Source organism: Bubalus kerabau, chromosome 10 (assembly GCF_029407905.1).
Source record: "Bubalus kerabau isolate K-KA32 ecotype Philippines breed swamp buffalo chromosome 10, PCC_UOA_SB_1v2, whole genome shotgun sequence".
Classification (NCBI taxonomy): domain Eukaryota; kingdom Metazoa; phylum Chordata; class Mammalia; order Artiodactyla; family Bovidae; genus Bubalus; species Bubalus kerabau.
In genome coordinates, this window is record NC_073633.1 from 82,043,727 (window position 1) to 82,068,501 (window position 24,775).

Consider the following 24,775-nt stretch of genomic DNA (forward strand, 5'->3'; position numbering starts at 1 on the left):
GTGCAGGCAAGTCTCTGTTTTGAGTCTAAGCTGCTTAGGGTCGGTGCTCAGGATGCCAATATATTATTTCAACCCACTATTTCTGCTGGTGCACACCAATGGTTCCAAAGAATGAATGGACCTCTGTTCAAGACCCAATTTACTACCACTGAATGTGTTAGCACCAGAGAGAGACAAATAAATGCTCTCTGGAGTCTAGAAAATGGCCTATTCCTGAGAATAAGTACAAAGGGAGAACACATCTAGCCCATTAGATCTTTAAAAAGTGATGAAAAAGTGGATGTGTTTGACTGTTTTCAGGCTGAGTATTGGATGTGAATGTGTTTTTCAGTAGTAGGTCAAGGAAAGCAGTAAGTCCGTTTACTTGGCTTGAAGAGCTATATTTCAGGCAAAGGGTATAAATTTATAATAAAGACGGAAAAAATCTGAACTGACAGTTACTTAGATGGCATTAAAAGCCAAGGAAACCTATTTTGCAGAATCCTCTAAGATGTCCAGGTGTGATTCTCTTCACTGGCTTTACACTGGGTTTCAAGTACATGCTGTGGGCTCTGGAGTTGGGCCCACTTGGGTTCCAGTCCTAGCTCTTCCCCTCACTAGCTGTGCAGTCTTGAGCATGTTATTGAACCCCAGTACTCAGTAAATGCTGAAGGATGGAAATCACCCTTCTTTGATTTCCATGTGCGTATGTGTGTGTTTTTGTTGGTCACTCAATCTTACCTGACTCTTTGCGACCCCATGGACTGTATCCCACCAGGCTCCTCTGTCCATTGGATTCTCCAGGCAAGAATACTGGAGTGGGTTGTCATTCCCTTTTCCAGGGGATCTTCCCCACCCAGGGATCGAACCCCCAACTACCGCATTGCAGTCAGATTCTTGACGGTCTGAACCACCACGTGGGTGGTAAGCATATCCCACAGATGGTCAGGGATGTTTCCAAGGCACTCCTGTCGTCCTACTGTGATTTTCACCCATACCACCATACATGGCCGGGTGGGGGCGGGCGGGTGGGGGGAGGGTGGGGGTGGGGGGAAGGTTCAGCTCAGCTTGGCCCCCTCTGGGCACTGCAGCTGTCCTCCCATCGATGGATGGGCACTGCAATGGTCAGTGCTTCCACAGGCCTCCTTACTGGGACGTTAGTGGCTCTCTGCTTGCTTCTGTTAAGGGAACGGGGAGGAAAATGAAGCCTGAGGGAAGTTCCTTGTCCAAAAAGAAACTTCGCTTTGAAGGAAATGGCTTTGCATAGATTAAGACAGGCAAGGGAGTGCAGCTTCTTAAACAAATCCAGGGAAACGAATGCCCAGACTCATAATAAAACAGAAGAGATTTCATCATACTAGGCTGACCTCAAATTCGGTAGCTTACATTTCTTTTTTAAAAAAGCAGAATCAGTAGTGGAATAGTCTAGAAGCCTAAACTTCTAGCTCACCTATTTTCAGAGCTGTCAGAGAGAGATCTCTATTTTCTGTGTGTGTATACACATGGGCATGCACCCTTGTGCACACACTCTGAGGTGGAAGAGCTGAGATTTGGCGACAATGTTAGCAAAAGAACCACAAAACTAGAGAAGACAACAAAGCTTGCTTTAACCATGGTCTTTGTAAAGAAAATACTTAATTCTCCCCTTACTGCAATCACTCAGTGGGACATTTTGACATCCTCTCCAGGGGAAGTCAGTTTGGACCGGGGCAGTCTTTACTAGAGCTGGGTGACACCTGACGAATGGTTGCTGGATGTCTCTCCTGCCAAAAGCCTCCAAGAATCAGTCTCTCAAGTACATTGAACTGATTCTTTTACCAGGGAGACCAGTGCCTTCCCCGGTCCCCGCCACCTCCACCCCAGCCACATTGAGCATGCTCTGTGTTTAAACAGCCAGCAAGGGCACTGCTGTGGGATCTGTTTTAACAGCGGCTGAATTAACTGGAGAAATGAGCCAACAGGCAGCCCGCTGCCGAGACTCAACACAGGTGGGCCGTGGGACTCCAGGTTAGCAAAATCCCATGCCTCTTCCAGACTCACATTCGGGTTCCCAACACTGGGTGAATGTAAGCACTGTGCTCACCTAGCAGAAGGATTTCTGCCTTATCTCAGGATCAGAAGAAACAGACAGACCCCATTCCCCCTCATACCGTCTCAGTACCGTCTTCTATTCACATCCTTTTCCTTCTCTGTCTCTGAGAAATAGAAAAAGAAAGAGACTCTGAAATGACAAGGGAAAGGGGACAGGGCAAGCTAAGTTGTCAGAGACAAGTGCATATACACCTAAACCCCCTCTGAGGTTGCCGTAAGATGGCAGGGGAGGAGGGGCTCTGTAGGTGAAATTTTGGGACATTCAACAAATGCAGGAAGAGTTGATCCTGTAGCCTGGAGGGGGTTGCCATTTCCTACTCCAGAGGATCTTCCAGACCCAAGGATTGAACCCATGTCTCTTGTGTCTCTGCATTGGCAGGAGGATTCTTTACTACAGTGCCACCAAGGGAGCTTGTAGTCATAAATTGCTGTGCTTAGTTGCTCAGTCATGTCCGACTCTTTTTGACCCCATGGACTGTGGCTTACCAGGCTCCTCTGTCATGGGGATTCTCCAGGCAAGAATACTGGAGTGAGTTGCCGTGTCCTTCTCTAGGGGATCTTCCTGACCCAGGAATTGAACTGGGTTTCCTGCATTGCAGGTAGATTCTTTACCAGCTGAGCTACCAGGAAAACCCAGTCATAAATTAACAAGCTTCAGAAAGGCTGTTTGGAAGGAGTGGTAATATTAATACACATTTGAAAGAAGTCACAATGTTCATCCAGAAAATCATTTTGACTCTATTTTACCATTATCTAGTGGAGTAAAACATGAAGATCTCTTTGTTAATTGAGATTTTTAACTTTCTAGGGAGGGCCTAGAAAGTTAAAAAAATCTCAGTTTTAACAGCCTAGGGAGGGCTGCCCCAGGCATCAACCGCCTGTTTGCAGAGAGGGCGAGAGAGGAAACAGAGGGTGAGTAGAAGGTGGTAAAGGGCCAGGCCTGGATGTGGTGGATGTTGCTTTTGCGCACGTTCTGTTGGCCAGAACTCAATCAGAAGGCTCTGCCTGCATGCATTTGGGGACTGCTGGGCTGTCACTTCACAGCTGCAATGCCCGCTGTGGAAGGGAAGCAGGACTCTAGTGAATAGCCAGCATTTCTGTCACATAAAAAGAAGGCTGGGGTGGCTCCCAACCCTGCCTGTGTATCAGCATCAGGTGTGGAGCTTTAAAAATGCACATATCTGGGACCCAGCCCCAGAGATTCTGATTGGGTAGGTCTGCACAGATGCCCAGGAATATCTGTATTTTTAAAGACACAGATGATGTTGACGGTCTCTTGTTAACTCTGGAGCGTGTGTGTCTGGCATTGCCTCTCAACAGTTTTTAAAACCATTTCTCTGATTTCTCAATGTGAACAATGCTAATTGGCTTCAATTCTCTATGTGCTGGTAAAGTAGTTTTCGTCATAATAAATCCCAAGTAGGACTAAAAGTCAATACTTTTGTACAGGCTTTCAGTAGTAGAGTCTATGTAATGATTAGTAATATATAATGTTGTTAATTTTGCCTCAATATTTGACACAATGGTGCAAGTATGTATGATTGCTGATATATTGATTTCTGAGAAGCTCACAGTTGTTCTCAATGCCACAAAATCATTGTTCAGAAAGCTATTCTTTTTGGAGTGATTTGAAAAACTTCTTTCACCTCAGTGCTCCCCTTCCAAAATTTCAGAGAGTAGTAGGTGCAAGCATCTGCTAGGGTAGTGTTGTTGCTGCAGATGGAAAATCTAGGATGGAGCAGAGGCCAGGCAGAGGTTAGAAGGAACTAGGGGGAGGGTGGAGGGCTGATATGGGAAGGTGAATGTAATAATCACCAGTGAAGAAAGCAAGTGGCAGCCTGCTGTAAATCGAATGAGCCTCTCCTCCCGTCCTCTCTTCCTTGTTTTATTGAAATATAATTGGCATATAACATTATATTAGTTTTAGGTGCACAGCAAAACAATTACATATTTGTATATGCTGTACGTATGCTTGTGTGCTAAGTCGCTTCAGTCGTGTCCGACTCTTTGTGACCCTATGGACTGTAGCCTGCCGGGTTCCTCTGTCCATGGGATTCTCGACCCAAGGACTGAACCCATGTCTCTTGTATCTCCTGCATTGGCAGGTGTATTCTTTACCATGGTGCTACCAAGGGAGCTCGTAGACATAAGTTGCTGTGCTTAGTCGCTCACTCATATCTGACTCTTTGCAACCTCATGGACTGTAGCCCCCCAGGCTTCTCTGTCCATGGGGATTCTCCAGGCAAGAATACTGGAGCGGGTTGCCATGCCCTCCTCTAGAAGATCTTCCCAACCCAGGAATTGAACCTGGGTCTCCCACATGGCAGGCAGATTCTTTACTGTCTGAGTCATCAGGGAAGCCATATGTTGTATGTGCTACAGGAAGTAAGAATAAAAACTAGAATTTCACAATTTCCACATTCTAATGTAACTATTTAAAATATTTACCAGAGAATAGTTACTCTATTGAAAATATAACTGAACACTAATGTTATATATTAAAAGGCCATCTTCATAGATTAGAATGAATTATTCCTTTCCTATTTTATTTCACTGAATTCTGTGTGTGTTATGTCCTATTTTATGTCTATATCTATATATTTTGTTTATATTTATGTATATTTACACAGGTTCTGTGTTTATTAGCTAGTGAGCTCTTGAAGGATAAGACTAGTATAATGTTATGTTCACTGTCATCCTTTTTTACAGTACGTTACACAAATAAGCACGCAAATGTTTATTACAATGACTGGAAATCATTCGAGTCATTGAACTTACCCAGTGCCTATTATGTTCTAGAGAGTAAGCGATGAACAATATAAAAATCCCTGTCCTGAGAGCTTACAGTTTAGTGAGAGGAAGACAAACAGTAAACAAATGCATAGAGTTTGTCAGCTGGCGATATGTGCTCTGGTGAAAAAGAAACCAGGAGAGTGGGACAGAGTATTAAAATCTGAGTAAAGAGCAGGAGTGACAGGGCAGGCTGCGTCTGCATCTGGGGGTGGAGCGTCGTGTGGGAGGCTGGCCCCGGGGTGCACACACAACAGCGGGAGGCCAGTGTGGTGGACAGAGTGAGCAGTCAGGCAAGTGCGAGAAAAGGCCAAGTTGTGGGGCCTTCTAGGCTAGGATAAGCACCTCGAGGTTGACTCTGAGATAATCAGAAGTCTTCAGATGCTTACACTGAAGAAGTTCAGTCTGGCTTTCGAGTTTGTATTAAGCTGTTGGAGGACAAGAGTGGAAACAGGGAGCACAGTTAAGAGATGAGAGTAAGAATCCAAGTGGTGATGGTGGTGGCTTGGCCCAGGACCTCAGCTGTGGGATTTCGTAAGCAGGGGTTAAATTCTGGATGTGTTTTCACTAAGAGTTATGGGGAGTGAGTGGAAGAGAGGCATCAAGGATGGCTCCAAGAGATTTGTAGGAAAGTGAGAGGATGGAGTTACTTATGGTAATTGAGGGGAGAAGGCTGAGGGCACGGGTTTGGAAGAGAAACCAGCAGCTCTGTTGTGAACACATTTACCGTGCTAAGATGTATGTTAGATACCTAAGGGGAGATGCAAATAGGATGTTAGATACAAACGCGAGTTCAGGAGAAAGATCCAGGCTGGAGATATAAATGAGGGTGTTTTCAATCTACTGGCAGTATTTGCAACACTGAACCTGACGGAGCTCACAGGTGAGTGTAGACAGAGAACCCCAAGGGACTCCAAAGTTACAACGTGAGGGAGATGAGGAAATAGAAAAGGCTGGTGCTAGACACTGCAAGAAGAAGGTATTTCAAGAAGGGAATGATCAACCCTGTCACATGCTGCTAGGAGGTCAGGTAGGAAGACAGGATAAAAGCTGAGACTGGCCCTTGGATTTAGCAATTAAAAGTTTAACCGGGACTTGACAAGAGCCAGTGGGGAAGCCAGATTGGAATGGGTTCAGGAGACAGTAGGAGGAGAGGAACTGGAGCCATTGGTAGAGAGGGAAGGAGGAATGGGGAGGTAGCTGAAGGAGGAGTGGAATCAAGAGGCTTAAAAGTGTCTTTTCCCCCCCAGTGAATGGAGAAGTAGCCTGTTTGTGGGTGATGGACATGATCAAGTACAGGAACAATTAAATGTCTTAGGAGAGGTAAGGGAGGATGGACATGAGGGGAGAGGGAGGGTTTGGCCCTAGGTAAGAGCTGGGTAAGAGCCAGAGAAGGCAATGGCACCCCACTCCAGTACTTTTGCCTAGAAAATCCCATGGATGGAGGAGCCTGGTAGGCTGCAGTCCATGGGGTCGCTAGAGTCAGACACGACTGAGTGACTTCACTTTCACTTTTCACTTTCATGAATTGGAGAAGGAAATGGCAACCCACTCCAGTGTTCTTGCCTGGAGAATCCCAGGGACGGGGAAGCCTGGTGGGCTGCCATCTATGGGGTCGCACAGAGTCGGACACGACTGAAGCGACTTAGCAGTAGCAGCAAGAGCTGGGTAGATGGGAGAGGGAGGGTTTGGCCCTAGGTAAGAGCTGGTTGGATCTCCTTGCAGTCCAAGGGACTCTCAAGAGTCTTCTCCAACACCACAGTTCAAAAGCATCAATTCTTCGACGCTCAGCTTTCTTCACAGTCCAACTCTCACATCCATACATGACCACAGGAAAAACCATAGCCTTGACTAGATGGACCTTTGTTGGCAAAGTAATGTCTCTGCTTTTGAATATGCTATCTAGGTTGGTCATAACTTTCTTTCCAAGGAGTAAGCGTCTTAATTTCATTGCTGCAATCACCATCTGCAGTGATTTTGGAGCCCCCCAAAATAAAGTGTTTCCACTGTTTCCCCATCTATTTGCCATGACGTGATGGGACCGGATGCCATGATCTTCGTTTTCTGAATGTTGAGCTTTAAGCCAACTTTTCCACTCTCCTCTTTCACTTTCCTCAAGAGGCTTTTTAGTTCCTCTTCACTTTCTGCCATAAGGGTGGTGTCATCTGCATATCTGAGGTTATTGTTATTTCTCCCAGCAATCTTGATTCCAGCTTGTGCTTTTTCCAGCCCAGCGTTTCTCATGATGTACTCTGCATATAAGTTAAATAAGCAGGCTCTTGAGAGTCCCTTGGACTGCAAGGAGATCCAACCAGTCCATCCTAGAGGAGATCAGTCCTGGGTGTTCTTTGGAAGGACTGATGCTAAAGTTGAAACTCCAATACTTTGGCCACCTCATGCAAAGAGTTGACTCATTGGAAAAGACCCTGATGCTGGGAGGGATTGGGGGCGGGAGGAGAAGGGGACGACAGAGGATGAGATGGCTGGATGGCATCACCGACTCGATGGACATGAGTTTGAGTGAACTCCGGGAGTTGGTGATGGACAGGGAGGCCTGGAGTGCTGCAATTCATGGGATCGCAAAGGGTCGGACACGACTGAGCGACTGAACTGAGCTGAAGAGCTGGGTAACCCTTTCATCCGAGGAGGGCCAGGGACAGGGAAGGCAGAACAGGAGACTGCAGATGCTGGTAGAGAAGTAATTGTGGGAAGGAAAATTAATTACCTAGCAGGATAATAGATGAGTTCTTTCCAAAATATGTATTACAACATAGATTTGCAAGATATTAAAAGAAACAATTCATGCTGACATATGGGCTTCTGTGAGTAATGCAGTGAGAGCAGTTTTAAAGCTTTCTCTGGAAGCTACTCTGGGAGAAGGCAACTGCACCCCACTCCAGTACTCTTGCCTGGAAAATCCCATGGACGGAGGAGCCTGGTAGGCTGCAGTCCATGGGGTCGCTAAGAGGCGGACACGACTGAGCGGCTTTACTTTCACTTTTCACTTTCATGCATTGGAGAAGGAAATGGCAACCCACTCCAGTGTTCTTGCCTGGAGAATCCCAGGGACGGGGGAGCCTGGTGGGCTGCCGCTTATAAGGTTGCACAGAGACGGACACGACTGAAGCGATTTAGCAGCAGCAGCAGCAGCTGGAAGCTACTCTAGGAGCAGAAGCGCCCTCTAGTGGTTCATTTAGACCACTAATCTTTTTTCTTGCTCTAGATAGAAATATTAATACAAAATAGCACTATCCACATCTTATTTTTAAAAGAAACAATTACAATTCACAGTTTAATTTAGAAGAATGTCATACACTTGAGTTAAATAAACCCAAACCATCTGTAGTCCAAGTTGGAGTTGCTATTATCATTGCTAAGACTTTCTCCTGTAAATATATCATTTTCTGCCATACTGCCGATATTTATGTACATTCTTCTTCTTGAACAAATCGTTTTTTATTAAACTCAGAGGAAAGATGACTTGTAGGCCACCGCTGATCCAAGGCTGAAAAGTCTACTCAATGCCACGTAGAGTATAAACTCCTTGTATTTTCCATTCCTTGTGTCACTTGATTTTGTTGCCACTGGGTTTCCTCTGCCTGGGATTGTCCTCCCACTGTCATCATTTCCTCATGATCTTCCAGACTACCTTCAGTCTTCCCTGCCATGCTGCTGCTGCTAAGTCGCTTCAGTCGTGTCCGACTCTTAGCGACCCCATGGACCGCAGCCTACCAGGCTCCTCCATCCATGGGATTTTCCAGGCAAGAGTACTGGAGTGGGGTGCCATTGCCTTCTCCGTCCCCTGCCATGCAGTCTCACCCTATCCTGTGTTTTTTTCTCCCTCATGCCATTTCCCCCAACTGCAATAATAATAGTCAGTTCTGTAATGATTGTTTAATGTCTGTTTCTTCTGGTAAATCTTGAGACCCATAAGGGCTGAGCACGTGTGTGGCTTATTCACCACTGTCTCCTCAGCACTTAGTTCACTGAGCAGCACATAAAGACACTATCCTTCAGGAGGCTCTTGCTTCCTCCCTATTAACCTCTTTCAGATCCCACTGTGCAGGAGACTGCATTCAGAAATAGATTTCTATTTCTTGAATACAATTTGCAATTGCTTTAGGTGCACTTGCAACAGATGTTATAATTTGTTACAGAATTGTCCAGTTACTCTTTCAGTAGCTCAATTTAAATTTTTAGGTAGCAAAACAACTCTTTACAAAGATGGTGGAGTTCTTAGATTTGACCCAGACCTTAACAGATCATTTTTTCCACAACAGAAATAAAAGGCAGTAAGATGCCAATACAGAGGGAAGAACAGAGACCATTTCATGTTGTACAGCTATATCCATGACTCTAACCCACACAGTCCTACTTATTCCCAGATTTAGAAATATTCTGGCACCTCCAGGACTTCCCTCAACAACAGCACCTCTAAAATGGACATGGTGATAGTGTTTACCTACCGTGGGCCTCTGGGCCTCCCGGCCTCATCTTTAGACACTGAGAACAGGGGGATGGCTGGTTTGTGAAATATCATACCACGGTTTCCTGGGTCCTAGACATGTGACTTGGAATTGAGTGGGAACAGAGTAAAATCCTCTGAGCCGGAAATGGATCTTATGTCCAAGTCTATCTGGAAAGTCTGTTATCATCTTGTCATCTCAAACCCCTAAGCCCCCACCCCCACTCTCAATAATTTAACCTCTTGGTATTATAATTTTGGAGTAGTCTTTTTGTTGTGGGTCCCTGAAAGAGGGTCTCTTCTATCGCTTGCCTAAAGGTAGCAGGGTTTTCCTAAAATCACAACTTGAACATTTAATGGAGACGTATATGATGATTAACCCCACTTAAGAGGAATTTCTTTTATTTGGAACACCTTCAGATTAAATATCAGATTGAATACAAACACACATGAGCATATTTATTGCATGTTCTCTCAAACGTGCTGTTCCTTTCTCTTGTGAGGCTCTTCTTGATGTTGTTCACGTGGATGGCTCCTTGTCATCCTTCAAGTCTCATTCTACATGTCACTTACTCGGAGAGGCTTGGCCCGACCAGCCAGTCTAATCAGTCTCCTCCTCCTTTACTTTCACAGATCCTGTTATTTTCCTTCATACAATTTATCACAAGTCTTCATGTATTTATTGTGTTCATTCACTTAATTCTGTCAATTCTACCAGACTGTAGGATTCCCACGGGCAAGGACCTGATTTGTTTTGCTCACTTTTGTATTCCTGCGACCTAGCACGGGTGCCCTGACATATAGTAGGTACTTCATTTAAAATTTCTGAATAAATGAGTGAATATTTCTTGGTTGTTTCACTTATACTTGTTCCTTCGACTGCGTTTTAGTTTCTGCTACTGCACTGTAACCCCAATGAGATAGGAGAAAATTATAGTGCCCCTTCCCTCCATCACTGCGTGCAGAGATGGCGATGCCTTTGTGGAGAAGCTACTTGCTGGCTTCTCCTGGGCGGCTGTCATGTACCCAAAGGTGAACAATAATTCTATTCGTAATAGCATGATTAAGACAGTCAGGAGAGCTGTCAGAAATGCTTTAAGAGTTACACTCATTGGGCTCTTGGGCACCCGCAACTGCAAACTACTGACATAACAATTAAGTGAGAATGAGCAGAATGTTGAAAAGAGGGGTGTGTGTGAAATGAAATTCGGACGTACACATTCTTCCCTGCCGCTTGGAAACTGAGCCTCTTGCAGCAAACCCTCTGCCCAGTGGGGGGCGGCAGCATCCCACTGCCTGAAGATGTGTAGGTGACAGGAGCAATTCGCGTTCAGAATCTTTTGACTCTAACCGCTCACCGTAGCGCCTTAGCCCGCTCGAGTTTCAATGCGCGTTGTGGTTTGCCGAAGCTGAGCCCTATACACCGCCTGCTGCTTTCCGGATCATGGCTTCTCCGAGTTCCTTCACCTACTGTTGCCCTCCATCTTCCTCCCCTGTCTGGTCAGAACCGCTGTACAGTCTGAGGCCAGAGCACGCGCGGGAGCGGTTGCAGGACGACTCGGTGGAAACAGTCACGTCCATAGAACAGGTGAGGTGGCTTGACTGGGCGAGGCGCCCGCGCGCGGGCTTCTGGGAGCGGGAGTCCGGTTCTCAGGGCTGTTGGCGTGCGGAACTCACCTGGGAACTACAGCTCCCACGGTGCACCCCGGCGCTTCCCCTTTGGGAAGCTCCGGGCGCCCAGGCTTGGGCTGGGGGAGTGGAGATTTTTTGGCCCAGGTTGGGGAGGGGTCGATGTCAAAGCTGGAGCGAGAGAACAGTACCTAAGCCTTCGGGAGCAGAGAGAATCTTGTTCTGTACCTGGAGGACTGAAGCAGCCCAAGCGGATTTACAGCCCACTCCTTTCTGCCTGACATTGGGAGGTTCTCTGATGGAGAGTTCACTTTCTACACCCTGATTGTAGTTGTGGGACAAAGAAGGGGAAGAGAATTGGCCAGAATGTGGTCATGCCGTTCTTGTTGTAGGAAGGGGGAACCTTTGTAGGGCCTGATAGTGGGCTTTTGCCTAACACTCGGAAATGAATTGTATAAGGAGACACGTGTGCTGATAGAGCAAGAGACTTTACTGAGAAAGGGGTGCCTGGGTGGAGAGCAGCAGGGTAAAGGAACCCAGGGGAACTGGTCTGCCACGTGTGGCTCACAGTTTCAGGTTTTATGGTATTGGGATTAATTTCTAGGTTGTCTCTGGCCAATCATGTTGCTTGGTTCATAGCCTAACTCAGGGTCCTTTTTTGGCATGCATCTCTCAGCCAAGATGGATTCCAGGGAGACTCTGGGAGGTTGGTCTTCTCTATCGGTGAGCCTCTCCTGAATTCTCCTGGTTAGTTTTTGTCTGAAGCACCACGTTCCTTATGGGGACCTCTTGTTGGCCAAGTTGGGTTATTTTGGTCAACGCTTACCAAACTCCCCCGAGACACTTCATACTCAACATACTTCTTGGGAATTGGGGCAGAGGTTTCTTTCTTCTGTAGCTATTTCCTGTTGGGAGTGGGCACCTTCTTATCTGCTGCTGCTGCTAAGTCGCTTCAATCGTGTCCGACTCTGTGCCATCCCATAGACGGCAGCCCACCAGGCTCCCCCGTCCCTGGGATTCTCCAGGCAGGAACACTGGAGTGGGTTGCCATTTCCTTCAAGAGTAGAAATCTCTCTCTGCCTGATCTAAATCTAGGTATTCTGTGTCTAAAACTGACTTCCACCCTTATAGTAACAATTTGGCCTGAAACTGTTGGACTCTGTCAGAGATAAACCTTGTAAGCAGATGAAACAGACAGGGGCTAAACAGGAGGCCTAACAGGATGTTCATTGCCGGGCAGAGGGGAGAGGGGGGAAAGAAAGGCAACATTTGGGGTGAGGGCTGCAGAGTGTGTGACTTTCTTCTGATTGGTGGGTGGTGAGGTATGGTGTTCCAGGAATCTTGGGCTCAGCCTGAAGTTACCATCCTCCACTTTGGTGTGTGGGGGAGGGGGGGGCAGTTTGTCAAAAGAACTCAAAGATACAGTTATGCATGCTCCTCGAGTAGGAACCAGGACTCTGCCCCAAGGCTGTCCCACCACTTGGCTGTTCCTCCCCTATTTCTGCATCCTCTCCCTTCCCTGATTAGCAACTGTTTGAATCGGCCCTTTGGAACTCAGTGAAGGTCATGGAGGCTGAATGAAACCTATATAACCTACAAACAGGAAACACAGAAAGGATTTGTACACGGGAGCCTCACAGATTCTTGCTCAGTTTCAGTCCCTTCTTTGATACGTCTCAGTCTTTCAGGGAATGGGACAACAATAGCAGTGGCAAATTCCTGTTGAAATGGGGCATAGTCTTGTCTCAATTTAGGGACCAGACACTGAATTGGAAATGTTTCTGAGTTCCAGGTACTGGATCTGAGTCTCTTATTAAGATCTCAATCCTTTGTTCTACCATTTTGGTGTAACAGACTTAATTAGAAGTAATTAGAGGAATGAAACCTGGACTAGACAAAATAAATCTCATTCCCTGAGGTATTTAGAAGAATAAGCTTGAAACCGTTTTTGAACCTCGCACCTTTGGGAGACTTGAAACCAGTTGTCTATTTGTACCTAAGGAAGTTTTAACTTCTGATGTAGCATTAACATAACAGGAGCTATTGGCCACTACACATATATTTCTTCTTTTTGTTAATATCTGATCTAAAGCACTTTCATTTTTTAGTTACAAGAGGATACCTTGAAACCATAAGGTTGCACCTACCAGTCACCAGCGGACATTGTTTTGAGAAATGCCATTGACATCCCATGTCTGACACAGCTCAGAAAACTCAAGTTCTCAGCAGTACATGGCCTTGTCTGAAATCACGTCCATAATGCCTCCTAGTATTAATAACCTTAAATGTCTTAACCACAGCAACTTCATTTTTACTTTCAGTTTCATTTTTCTCCTTAATTGGCCAAAGCAGGTGTCATTGATAACAATTTTAGTGTTATCTAGGTATGAGATGATATAAGAATTTGGGCTCATAAAAGCTCTTGAAACTGTAACTATCTGAACCGACTGCTTATAACTAACTGAAACTATAACTAAACTGCCTGCCTGCCTGTTCTGTCAGTTTTTCCAGCGCACAGAGCATCTCATCCTTGATCTCCACACTGAACTCCTTTCGGGATGTGTTGAAGGTCAGTGGCCACAGTGCCCAGTGACCACATTGTTGCAGAGGCAGATGGCAAGTGCCAACTTTCAGTTGGCAGGGCCCCTTCAGGGTCATAAATTCGACCATAGTTTGGGGGCATTTCATGACCATTTTGTCCCACAGTGCTTGGAATGCTCATTTCCAGGTCTGGTGAAGGTTTCACTGATGGGCCACTTAGTGTGCTATTACTGGACTAGGCCTTATTAACAGTGGCCAAAAGTCTCTAGGCCACCTTAGTCTCTTATGGGCCAGGACAATATTCCTTCTTGTTGCTTCTTCCTATATCTAGAGTTATGCTTTTATAATCATTGATCTCACGTGGAACTATGTATCATCATTTTATCAGAGGCTCAGTCACACATTTGTAAGTGCAAGAAACAACAGTTTTGTAAAACAGGCAATATAAAAAAAAATAGTACAGCTGGCAGTATTAGTAAGGTCACAAATTAAAATTTAAGTCAAGAACTTCTATTAGGTGCAGCCCGGTATATCCCAGGTCATCTGGTTTAATCTGCTTTGTATCAGTCTTTATCTTCAAGGGAAATTATATATTGTCCTTCAATTATATAATGTCCGTCAATTATATAATGACCTTCAACACATCCCGAAAGGAGTTCAGTGTGGAGATCAAGGATGAGATGCTCTGTGCGCTGGAAAAACTGACAGAACAGGCAGGCAGGCAGTTTAGTTATAGTTTCAGTTAGTTATAAGCAGTCGGTTCAGATAGTTACAGTTTCAATATATATATATGAACATATATATATGTCCATAAAGCACCCAGCCTGATTTCCTAGTATTACTAGTCTGGTTATCCCTAGTGGTTTGGTGGTGCGTTGTGTGCATGCTCAGTCATGTCCAGCTCTTTGTGACCCTATGGACTGTGTAGCCTGCCAGGCTCCTCTGTCCATGGAATTTTCCAAGCAAGAATACTGGAGTGGGTTACCATTTCCTATTCCAGGGGATCTTCCTGACCCAGGGATCGAACCTACGTCTCCCATGTTTCCTTCATTGGCAGGCAGATTTTTTTATCACTGCACCACCTCGGAAACCTTTAATTGTTACCAAAATAAGGGAGCCTTTACATTTAAATGACCATATGCTAACCTTCTGGTTACAGATCATGGAACATCTTATCATCATCCAAAGACAGATTACTGAGTTAAGCTTCAGAAACAAAGTGTGCCTTTTTAATAATTCAGTTAAACTTTGCAGCAATGTAACATTGTAACAGCAAGGAATTATTTGATAAGCGGATCTTAGTGAATATAGGCCTCAATAAACAGACTTTAGTGTCTATTGGAACATCTTTTTCTCTAAAATCACACTCATTTTTTATCAAATATAGCCAAGTCAAAATTAATTTGTCCTCAAATTAAATCTGATTCATTGATAAAAGTCCTCCCAAGGCCAGGAAGGCCACACCGAGGGCTTTTGTCACAGATTTTGCCTTGTAGATTCAAGTGAATTCCTCCCTTTTTGAGGTCCACAGAATACCTTGAGATTCCTGTACCTGTTAGGAGGTGGCCTTCCTAATTTATCTGATGAAGTTGCTGGGAACCTGAGAGTTTCCAGTCTCCAGAGAGCTCAGGTAGAGAGAAAAGAGAAATATTTTAATTCTGCTTATAAAGGTATAATTTACGAATTTGCTGTAAGTCATAATTAGTTTGAAGGGGTTTCTTATTTTTTAATTAATTTATTTTTGGTTGTGCTAGGTCTTATTTGCTGTGGCTTGTGGTCTCTAGAGCACAGGCTCAGTAGTTGTGGCACATGGGCTTTAGTTGCTCCATGGCATGTAGAATCCTCTCGGACAAGGGACTGAGCCTGTGTCCCCTGCATTGGCAGGCGGATTCTTATCCACTGTACCGCCAGAAAAGTCTGAGAGTGTTTCTTTACATCTGGAAAACACAGATTAAAAACTAATAATGTTTCAGACAGAAACCATAAAAATTATAACCATGTTAATTAGTTTACTCAAATCTATATAACTAATCCTTTTTGTTAACTTTTTATGAAGCCATCAGATTTTTTTAATTAGGATTTTTTTTCTCTTACCCAGTTCCCCTGTATAATCTGAGATTTATCAGAGTACAATAATTGTCTATAAATGAGAGAAAGACTTAAAAAGTCATGGTTAAACATTTGATCACAATGTAATTGATAAGAGAAACTTAGTTATTGCTGTGATACACATTTTAAAATAACAGCTTAAATTATAACATGATATCAGGACGTTGTGCTAAGTCACTTCAGTCATGGGACGTTGTGCTAAGTCACTTCAGTCATGTCTGACTCTTTTTGACCCCATGGACTGTAGCCCTCCAGACTCTTCTGCCCATGGGGTTTTCCAGGCAAGAATGCTGGAGTAGGTTGCCATGCCCTCCTCCAGGGGATCTTCCATACCCAGGGATTGAACACATGTCTCTTACATTGGCAGGCGAGTTCTTTACCACTAGCAACACCTGGGAAGCCCGATATCAGGACATACCCAAATTTAAAAAAATTATACAATTTTTAGAATGTCTATATTAATAATATTTATACATACAGTATATTCTAAGTAGGTTTATCACTCATTGATAAATGCTCTCCGTGTAATCTAATATATCAAATACTACTAGTTAAATACTTCTCTCCAAGATGCCTCAGAGACCCTCTAAAATGTCCCAAAGTTAGCTGGAGGTCAAAAGAACTTTAATCAAAATTTGGTATGTGGGAAGTTTGTCAAAAATTTCAAAACACTTGGTCAAGTAAGAGCATAGGTCACTGGGAGATAATACTTATTCCCTAACCAAAGTTGCAAGAGATCTCAACAGCAAGGCACAGAAACTCACACAACCTGTTATCAAAACAGCATTCAAAGGAAATTTTGTTTTCTTAATGGAGAGTGAAAAGCAAATCTAGTCTTGCACCAGCTTGCCTTTAACAACAAAATTCAATTAACTTAAGTCTAAACGTAGCCAATCCTGACCATCCTTAGGATGGTCTGTATCCCCATGGTCTGTATCCCCCATGTTAGTCTGTTCCCCATGCTCGTCTCCTGGTTGTACAGAAACAACCAGCTCTAAGACAGACTCACTTTCTTTTCCCCTGCTGCTGCTGCTGCTGCTAAGTCGCTTCAGTCATGTCCGACTCTGTGCGACCCCGTAGGCGGCAGCCCACCAGGCTCCCCCGTCCCTGGGATTCTCCTGGTGGGAACACTGGAGTGGGTTGCCATTTCCTTCTCCACTGCATGAAAGTGAAAAGTGAAAGTGAAGTCGTTCAATCGTGTCCGACTCTTGGTGACCCCATGGACTGCAGCCTACCAGGCTTCTCCATCCATGGGATTTTCCAGGCAAGAGTACTGGAGTGGGGTGCCATTGCCTTCTCTGTCTTTTCCCCTAATAAAATGCAATTCCATTCCTCATACCTTGTTCATTGAAAACACACATCCTATTTTCCTACTATGTACTGAAATTCTTCCCTAATTACATATTAAATTATAGAGTTCTCAACTCTTAAAAACCTTAATTTCTAGTGAAAACTGAGAAAGTAACCAATTATGATGTCTTCTAAATTAATATTCTGTAGATTCGTGAACATAAATGCCTGTGATAGTTTCTAAAAACATTTGCTTTTTAAAAATATCTATTTAAAAATTTTATGTATTTATTATTTATTTGACTTCTATCAAACCTAGGTACAATAAGGGTATTATACTTTAATAACTCTAAAGACTTGTCTGTGTTAATTAAATCAACAAACAAGGTTTAATACCAGATACTAATTTCATACTGAATATTTCCCAGTACTTGTAAACCTGAAATTAATTCTGACCAGTAATTTTCTGTATTTTTGAGAACTTACATAAGCACTTAATTTTGTTTAAGCCAATTAAGTAGAGCTCATTGACAAATTAATTTTGATAGTACCATTTGATAATTTGGATGGTATTTGATAATACCATCCAAAGGTAAGGACATATATATAATGTACACTGACATTTAGACGGATACAACCAGAGAACTCATAGATTCATTTTTTAAACTTAATCATGAATCAGGTATTACAACATAAAATTCAGTAGCTTCTTTCCTCTTTTTTTTTCCCCCCCTAAGTCTCAAGAATTAGTGATCATCTAGATAAGATAAATAATCCTGAGAGCCATGGTCTCAAGGTACAGGGTGAGAAAAGCAAGTTCTCCTAGAAGAATTTGTTCCTGCAAAGTCAGAATTCTGAAAAGATGTTTCATCAAGCTTTCTTTTTCTAACCATATATACAAAAATAACCAGTTCTGGAATTTTAAGAGTTTTACCAAACCAGTTTTTCTGGAGCCTGAAGAATATTGTGGCTGCTGCTGCTAAGTCACTTCAGTCGTGTCCGACTCTGTGCGACCCCATGGACTGCAGCCCACCAGGCTTCTCCGTCCCTGGGATTCTCCAGGCAAGAACACTGGAGTGGGTTGCCATTTCCTTCTCCAATGCATGAAAGTGGAAAGTGAAAGTGAAGTCACTCAGTCGTGTCTGACTCTTAGTGACCCCATGGACTGCAGCCTACCAGGCTCCTCCATCCATGGGATTTTCCGGGCAACAGTACTGGAGTGGGGTGCCATTGCCTTCTCCCATATTGTGGCTACACAGGACTATAATAAAGTATCATCTTAATCTCTTAATAAAATATCGTCTTCTTCGTAGGCTCATAGGTAAAATCCTTCTAGTCAAACAGCATTCATCTAAGAGGGCTCTGCAGTGGACAGAACCGGACTTTCCCATGTCACAAAGCAGAATGGCCATCGTAAATCACAACCCAGGACACAGAGTAGAACACACACATAGGCACCGTTTTGTAATCAGACACTTCCTTCATCACAAGATTGCAATCACTCAGAAAACCTCCTACAGAGACACAAAACCTCAGTACTGACAAACAGGAAATGGGAATATCTCAGGTTGCCTAGATTTCAAAGGGAGGAAAGGAGGACAGATTGAAAGAAGAGGGGAAGAAGGCGGGACAAAAAGGGGTGGCCTTATAGACGTCTCCTGACACCTACAGATGCCCAGGCATTATAAGAATTTTTCCTGGGCTTATAGGAAGGAAGGATGGGAACTTGGCCCCATCAGAAACCAGATAAGATCATTGGAGTTCTCTGCCCACCAGAGGTGATCAGGCTCCGTCCCTCAGCTCAGGCTGAGGCCCTTCAGTCAGACTTCTGTGTCCAGTACCAGGACAGAAGAAAGGAGGGTAGGATAGGAGGGATTGAAGAGAGAGAGGGAAGGGAAAAAAGGTCAACAAAGTCTCTTGTTTGTTATCTGGTCGGGGCACTCTGGCCAGTCATCTCCATCAGGAGGAGGCCGGGGACAAAAGGGCTCTGGTAGCAGCTGCTGGGTCTGGTTTTTGGGTGAATGAGCTGGTCCCTGAGTTCCCCAAGTGGTCAGGCTGTCAGTCGTAGCAAAGGGGTCCTACCAGAGTTGCCTGTTGTTATAGGAAGGGGGACCCCTTCCAGGGCCTGAGAGTGGACTCTTGTCTAACACTAAGAAATGAATTGTTGGAGGAGGTACATCTGCTAACAAAGCAAGAAACGTTATTGGGAGGAGGCCTCTGGGTGGAGAGTAGCAGGGTCAGGGAACCTAGAAGAGCTTCTCTGCCACGTGGCGTGCAGTCTCAGGTTTTATGGTCATGGGATTCGTTTCCAGGTTGTCTGGCTAATCATCTCGCTTGCCCCATAGTCTGATTCAGGGTCCTTCCTGGTGGCACATGCATCTCTCAGCCAAGATGGATTCCAGGGAGAAGGACTCTGGGAGATTGGTCATCTCCTTCCTCTTTTGGCCCCTCCTGAATTCTCCCAGTTAGTTTTTGGTCAAAGCACCATGGGACCTCCTTTTGTGAGACAACTTGGGCAAGTGGGCTTGGCCAAGGTGGGTGGTTTCGGTCAACAGTTCCCTAACAGTTCCAGGTTCTGTTTAATTTCTGAGCTGCAGTGCCAGATTTGAGGCCTGCCTCATGGGTGGGCATTTTAGTAGTTTTTCTATCATATGAGCACCAGCAATGTGTTGGACAAAATGTTGAATGCTGGAAATACAAAGAAATAAAATAGTCACTGATCTTGAGCACTGCAGAACCCGGCTAGCGTAGACAGACTGGAAAATAATACAGTTTGGGAAGTAAAACTGTAATAAGACTATGAATTTTGGACTTCTTGCCATTCACTGCAGCCTCGAAGTAGATAGAACCTGTCACTTGGAAATGTATTTGGGGAATGAGTAGTGAACTGTGGTTTTGTTTTTCTTCTCATCCTCCAATTGGAATTGTTCCCAAGTTAGTTATTGTGGAAATGCTTACCCATCTGTCACTAGAAATGATTGGAATGATTCTTCTTAGCACCAACAAATAAGCATTAGACTGCTTACTAAAAATAAGATCTCTTAGTAACATTAGTCTCCAGGCTTAACCTTTGATTTTCATACCTGAGGTTGGAAGCCTCAATTTTGGTAAAATTAGTAATGATAAGTATTATATTGTATTGACTATAAGTATTGACTATAATAACAAAACAAGTGTTTGAATACACACTTATACATTCAGTAGGAGAGGGAATATTTTAGCTGGAGTTTTAAGCTTCGTGGGTTTTAGGGTAGAAAGGGAACTTACCTTTTGAATCTAGCGTCCCAGGTTAGTTAGCCCTCCAGTGAGTCCTTCTACAGAAGTCTTTTGCAAAGGATTGCAGAGAAATCTCCCATCAACAAAAAAGCTCCAGGATCTTGGCAGTATTCCTAAGTAATGGATTGTTGAATTGATCCAGGTCAACCCTTTTTTTTATTATCTGACCTAAGACTATAGGGTCACGGGACTTTACTGATCTGTTCTATCCCTTTTGCCTGCACTACTTTTTTTTTTTTTTCAGTTGAGGCCCTGCTTAGTTTCTATCAGGGAAAATCCAGCACATATATTCTAAGTGCTTAGGTATAATGAAGGATGCAGAAGTGGATGCAACACAGTTCTGGTCTACAGAAGTGTTGGCCAGTGTCTGGACCAGGTGTGGAAACTAGGTTCTGATATGGAACATTGGTACTATTAGGATGTCTTTCAAATCTAGGCCCAACTGTGTGGTGGAGAGTAAAGCATCTTACATTTCTTTTCCATGTTGTTGTTCCAGTTCACATTTTAAGTCTAGGATAAACAGTTCCAGATCATGGGAAGATAACATAGTATCTCATTCTCATAGCTGCCTCAGTAGTTTTAATAATCATTATAGTATCCATTTATTGGGCATATATTTTCCATACCCAATATATCATTCAATTCTTATGCATTTTATAGATGAGAAGACTGAGTCTTAGAGAAGGACCAGGTTGGTAGGTTAATGATTATATAGTCATAGAAAAAGCAACCTTGCTAGGAGTTGTTTACAGAAGATACTACTGTTATTCCTTTGGTTCTGCTTGAAGATTCCATTTATATTTAAGGATTTACTGACAGAGCTCAATTTTGTGCCACTGCCAGTAAAAACAAGTCCTTGTCACCTGCTTCCCATCTGATTATCAGGAGACTATTTGCTTAACAATACTTTGATAATAGAAGTTAAACTTCTAAACAGTGGAAAGAGTCCTTAGCTCTGGGTTTTTCATTGCATTCACTCACTTTATTTACCAACAAATACTTGAGTGCCTTCTTTGTGCCAGGCACTATTCTAGATGCTGGACATAAGGGAGTGAACAAAAGAAGCTGAGTTGATGCCTTTATGAAACTTTTGTTCTAGGCTGCTGCTGCTGCTAAGTCACTTCAGTCGTGTCCAACTCTGTGCGACCCCATAGACGGCAGCCCACCAGGCTCCCCCGTCCCTGGGATTCTCCAGGCAAGAACACTGGAGTGGGTTGCCGTTTCCTTCTCCAATGCATGAAAGTGAAAAGTGAAGTCGCTCAGTCATGTCCGGCTGGGAAGGCAGTAAATTAAAAAGGAGAGAAAAAAAAGTGTCCGTCCATCCATCTCTATCTAATGTTAGAGAGAAGTGCTATGGAGAAAAAGAAAGCAGCATAAGGGAGATGGAATGTGTCAGGGATGGGTAGGGTAGGAGCAGGGAGGTTTTTATATATGGTGGTGATAAAGGAAACTGCTGCTGATGTGATGTTTTGGCTGAGACCTGAAGTAGGTGAGGGGACAAGCGATGCCTGTATTTGGGGTAAAAGCATTCTGGGCAGAGAAGGCAGCAAGTACAGGGTACCGGAGGCAGGGGCGTGCCTGGTGAGTGGAGAGCCGCTGAGCAGAGAGGTTAGCAAATGGAGTACGAGCTGAGGTTGGATCTTGTCTTTGAGATATTCTGGTTAAGATGGGAAGCCATTTGGCTGAATAGCTTCCATTTACCTCCCCAGAGCCACTCCACCCTTTTCTAACCTGCTCTGTAGGTCCCAGTAGGCGGACCTGTGCTGACAGGCAGCCTTGCTTTCTGACTTCTGGTTGCATTTGCCCACAGGGAGTATTAGTAGGGGATGAGTGAGAGAGAAGGATGAGATGGGCGTCTGTATTCTCTTCTCAAAGAATTGTGTGGGTGGGGCTGTCTCTAGGCTTAAGGTTAATCCCTAATTGTCTCCTCCATGGAGCGCTCTGCCTCCTTCTCCACTCCTTCTCTTCATTCTTCAGGTCTAGAAGGGGGTGAAGGACCCCTATGCTGCTAGCCCCCGTGTCATGATAGGAACTCTCTTCAGATCACCCACTTTGAATGTGCCATCTGTTTCCTACCAGAGGTCAGACCGATCTGTAACTGGAGGATGTGGCCACAGTCTTGTGAGATTTCGGCAGGCCCATTTAGGTCACAGTCGACAGGAGGCTGTGAGGAGGCCAGCGTGGGTGCAGGGAAACCAGTTCAGTGGCCACTGCAGTGTTGATGATGGCTTTGCTCAGGGCTGTGGTGGTGGAGGCAATGAGCGGTGCTGGGATTCTGGGTATCTTTGGGAGGTCTCTGTCTTGACAAGCTGTTTTACTTCTCAACGAACCTGATGCTCAGAGGACCTTTTATGACCACAAAGCAAGATGTTGTTGTATTATTAGTGATTGTCTTCCTTTTTGTGTCACCTGCAGCCACCCCATTGCAAATGTTCCATAATTCAGGCTGGTAGGGTAATACCAGTACAGTCTCAGAGGTAGCAGGCTTACCAAAAGCAGTTGTTACTGAAGATACTACTCTCATTTTCCTTTTAGACAGCCCTTGAACAGAGGCAAAAGCATTCTCTGCTTAAAATGGCATGATGTCATTAGACAACATTCAGTCAAGTAACAGTCAATTCTGACGGAAATCTAGAATTATTTGTTGTTGTTCCATTGCTCGGTTGTGTCCTACTCTTTGCGACCCCATGAACTGCAGCACACCAGGCCTCCCTGTCCATCACCAACTTCCAGAGTCCACCCAAACCCATGTCTGTTGAGTCAGTGATGCCATCCTTTGTTGTCCTCTTCTCCTCCTGCCTTCAATCTTTCCCAACATCAGCGTCTTTTCAAATGAGTCAGCTCTTTGCATCAGGTGGCCAAAATATTGGAGTTTATCTTCAACATCAGTCCTTCCAATGAATACCCAGGACCGATTTCCTTTAGAATGGACTGGTTGGAGTCCTTGCAGTCTCCTTGCAGTCTAAGGGACTCTCAAGAGTCTTCTCCAACACCACAGTTCAAAAGCATCAATTCTTCTGCACTCAGCTTTCCTTATAGTCGAACTCTCACATCCATACATGACCACTGGAAAAACCATAGCCTTGACTAGACGGACCTTTGTTGACAAAGTAATATCTCTGCTTTTTAATACGCTGTCTAGTTTGGTTATAACTTTCCTTCCAAGGAGTAAGCGTCTTTTAATTTCATGGCTGTAATCACCATCTGCAGTGATTTTGGAGCCCCCCCTCCAAATAAAGTCAGCCACTGTCAGCCCCAAGAAGTGATGGGACCAGATGCCATGATCTTAGTTTTCTGAATGTTGAGCTTTAAGCCAATTTTTTCACACTCCTCTTTCACTTTCATCAAGAGGCTCTTTAGTTCCTCTTCACTTTCTGCCATAAGGGTGGTGTCATCTGCATATCTGAGGTTATTGAGATTTCTCCCGGCAATCTTGATTCCAGCTTGTGCTTCATCCAGCCCAGTGTTTCTCATGATGTACTCTGCATATAAGTTAAATAAGCGGGGTGACAATATACAGCTTCCCTGTCCTTCATCTTCTCTTGGAGTTTGCACAAACTCATGTCCATTGAGTCGGTGATGAATTCTTTTCTCTTAGAGGGGAAAAAAAAAGAATACTCCTGAAGCAATCATAGAATGACTCACAAGAGCATATAATGAAGTGCTCAATTCTGACTGCATTGTGCGAGGTTTCAGGGAGTGGAAGCTGATCTGTTGTGAGCTGAGGGAGTCAGAACAACTTCATGGAGGATGTGGATGGGGTCGGGCTGTAAAGATGGAGTTTGAGGGACAGCCATGCCAGTTTGAGGAGCCCTTAAGAGGGAAGACTTACAAGGTTGGCTGTGGTAGGGAGTTAGGTCAACGGATGAGGTGGCTGATCTAATGGTAGATGGGGAGGAGGGGAAGGTAGAATGGGAGGAAGAGAGCCAGGCCAAAGAGCTGGCCGCAAGAGACAGGCACTGCACTGCTTCAGATCCTGAAGGAGGGAGCACGGGGAATCCAGGGCCGAATCCTCAACTCCTGCTGATGACGTGGTTCAAGTTCTAGTCTCTGAAAGATTATTAAATGGAAGTGGAACAAGTTCCTACATATGGTCAGACTAACTAGTTTTTTATGCTTCTGATAAAAGGAACCAGAGCTTTGCTTGTTAAATGCTTAGTAGGCTAGCTATGTGAATCAATTTTATTTTATTGAAATTCAGCATGTATCACATTGCTCAACTATAAGAAAGTGCAAATATCAAAATCTCCCAGTTTTCCTTTTAAAAAGCTCCCTGAAGTGCTTTTTGGAGTATACTTGTATGCACATACTTGTAGGAGCTGAAGCTCCAATCCTTTGGCCACCTGATGGGATAAGCCAACTCATTGGAAAAGAGCCTGATGCTGGCTGGGAAAGATTGAGGGCAGGAGGAGAAGGGGATGACAGAGTATGAGATGATTGGATGGCATCACTGACACAAGAGACATGAATCTGAGGAAACTCCAGAAGACAGTGAAGGACAGGGAAGCCTGGCGTGCTGCAGCCCATGGTGTCGTCAAGAATTGGACCCGACTTAGCAAGTAGACAACAAAACAAACCAAAAGCCTACTGACAAGATTTACATTT

The 24,775-nt window shown here is 44.3% G+C and overlaps 1 protein-coding gene across 1 annotated transcript in view; it reads left to right on the forward strand.

Annotated features, from left to right (window-relative positions):
• The first annotated feature begins 10,669 nt into the window (after positions 1-10,669).
• FNTB (farnesyltransferase, CAAX box, beta) overlaps positions 10,670-24,775 on the forward strand; it is a 79,484-nt gene continuing 65,378 nt past the window's right edge. The window contains exon 1 of the mRNA XM_055538359.1: positions 10,670-10,913. Within this exon, the coding sequence (XP_055394334.1) occupies positions 10,770-10,913 (144 nt within the window). The 5' untranslated portion in view covers positions 10,670-10,769. The remainder of the gene's footprint in view (positions 10,914-24,775) is intronic.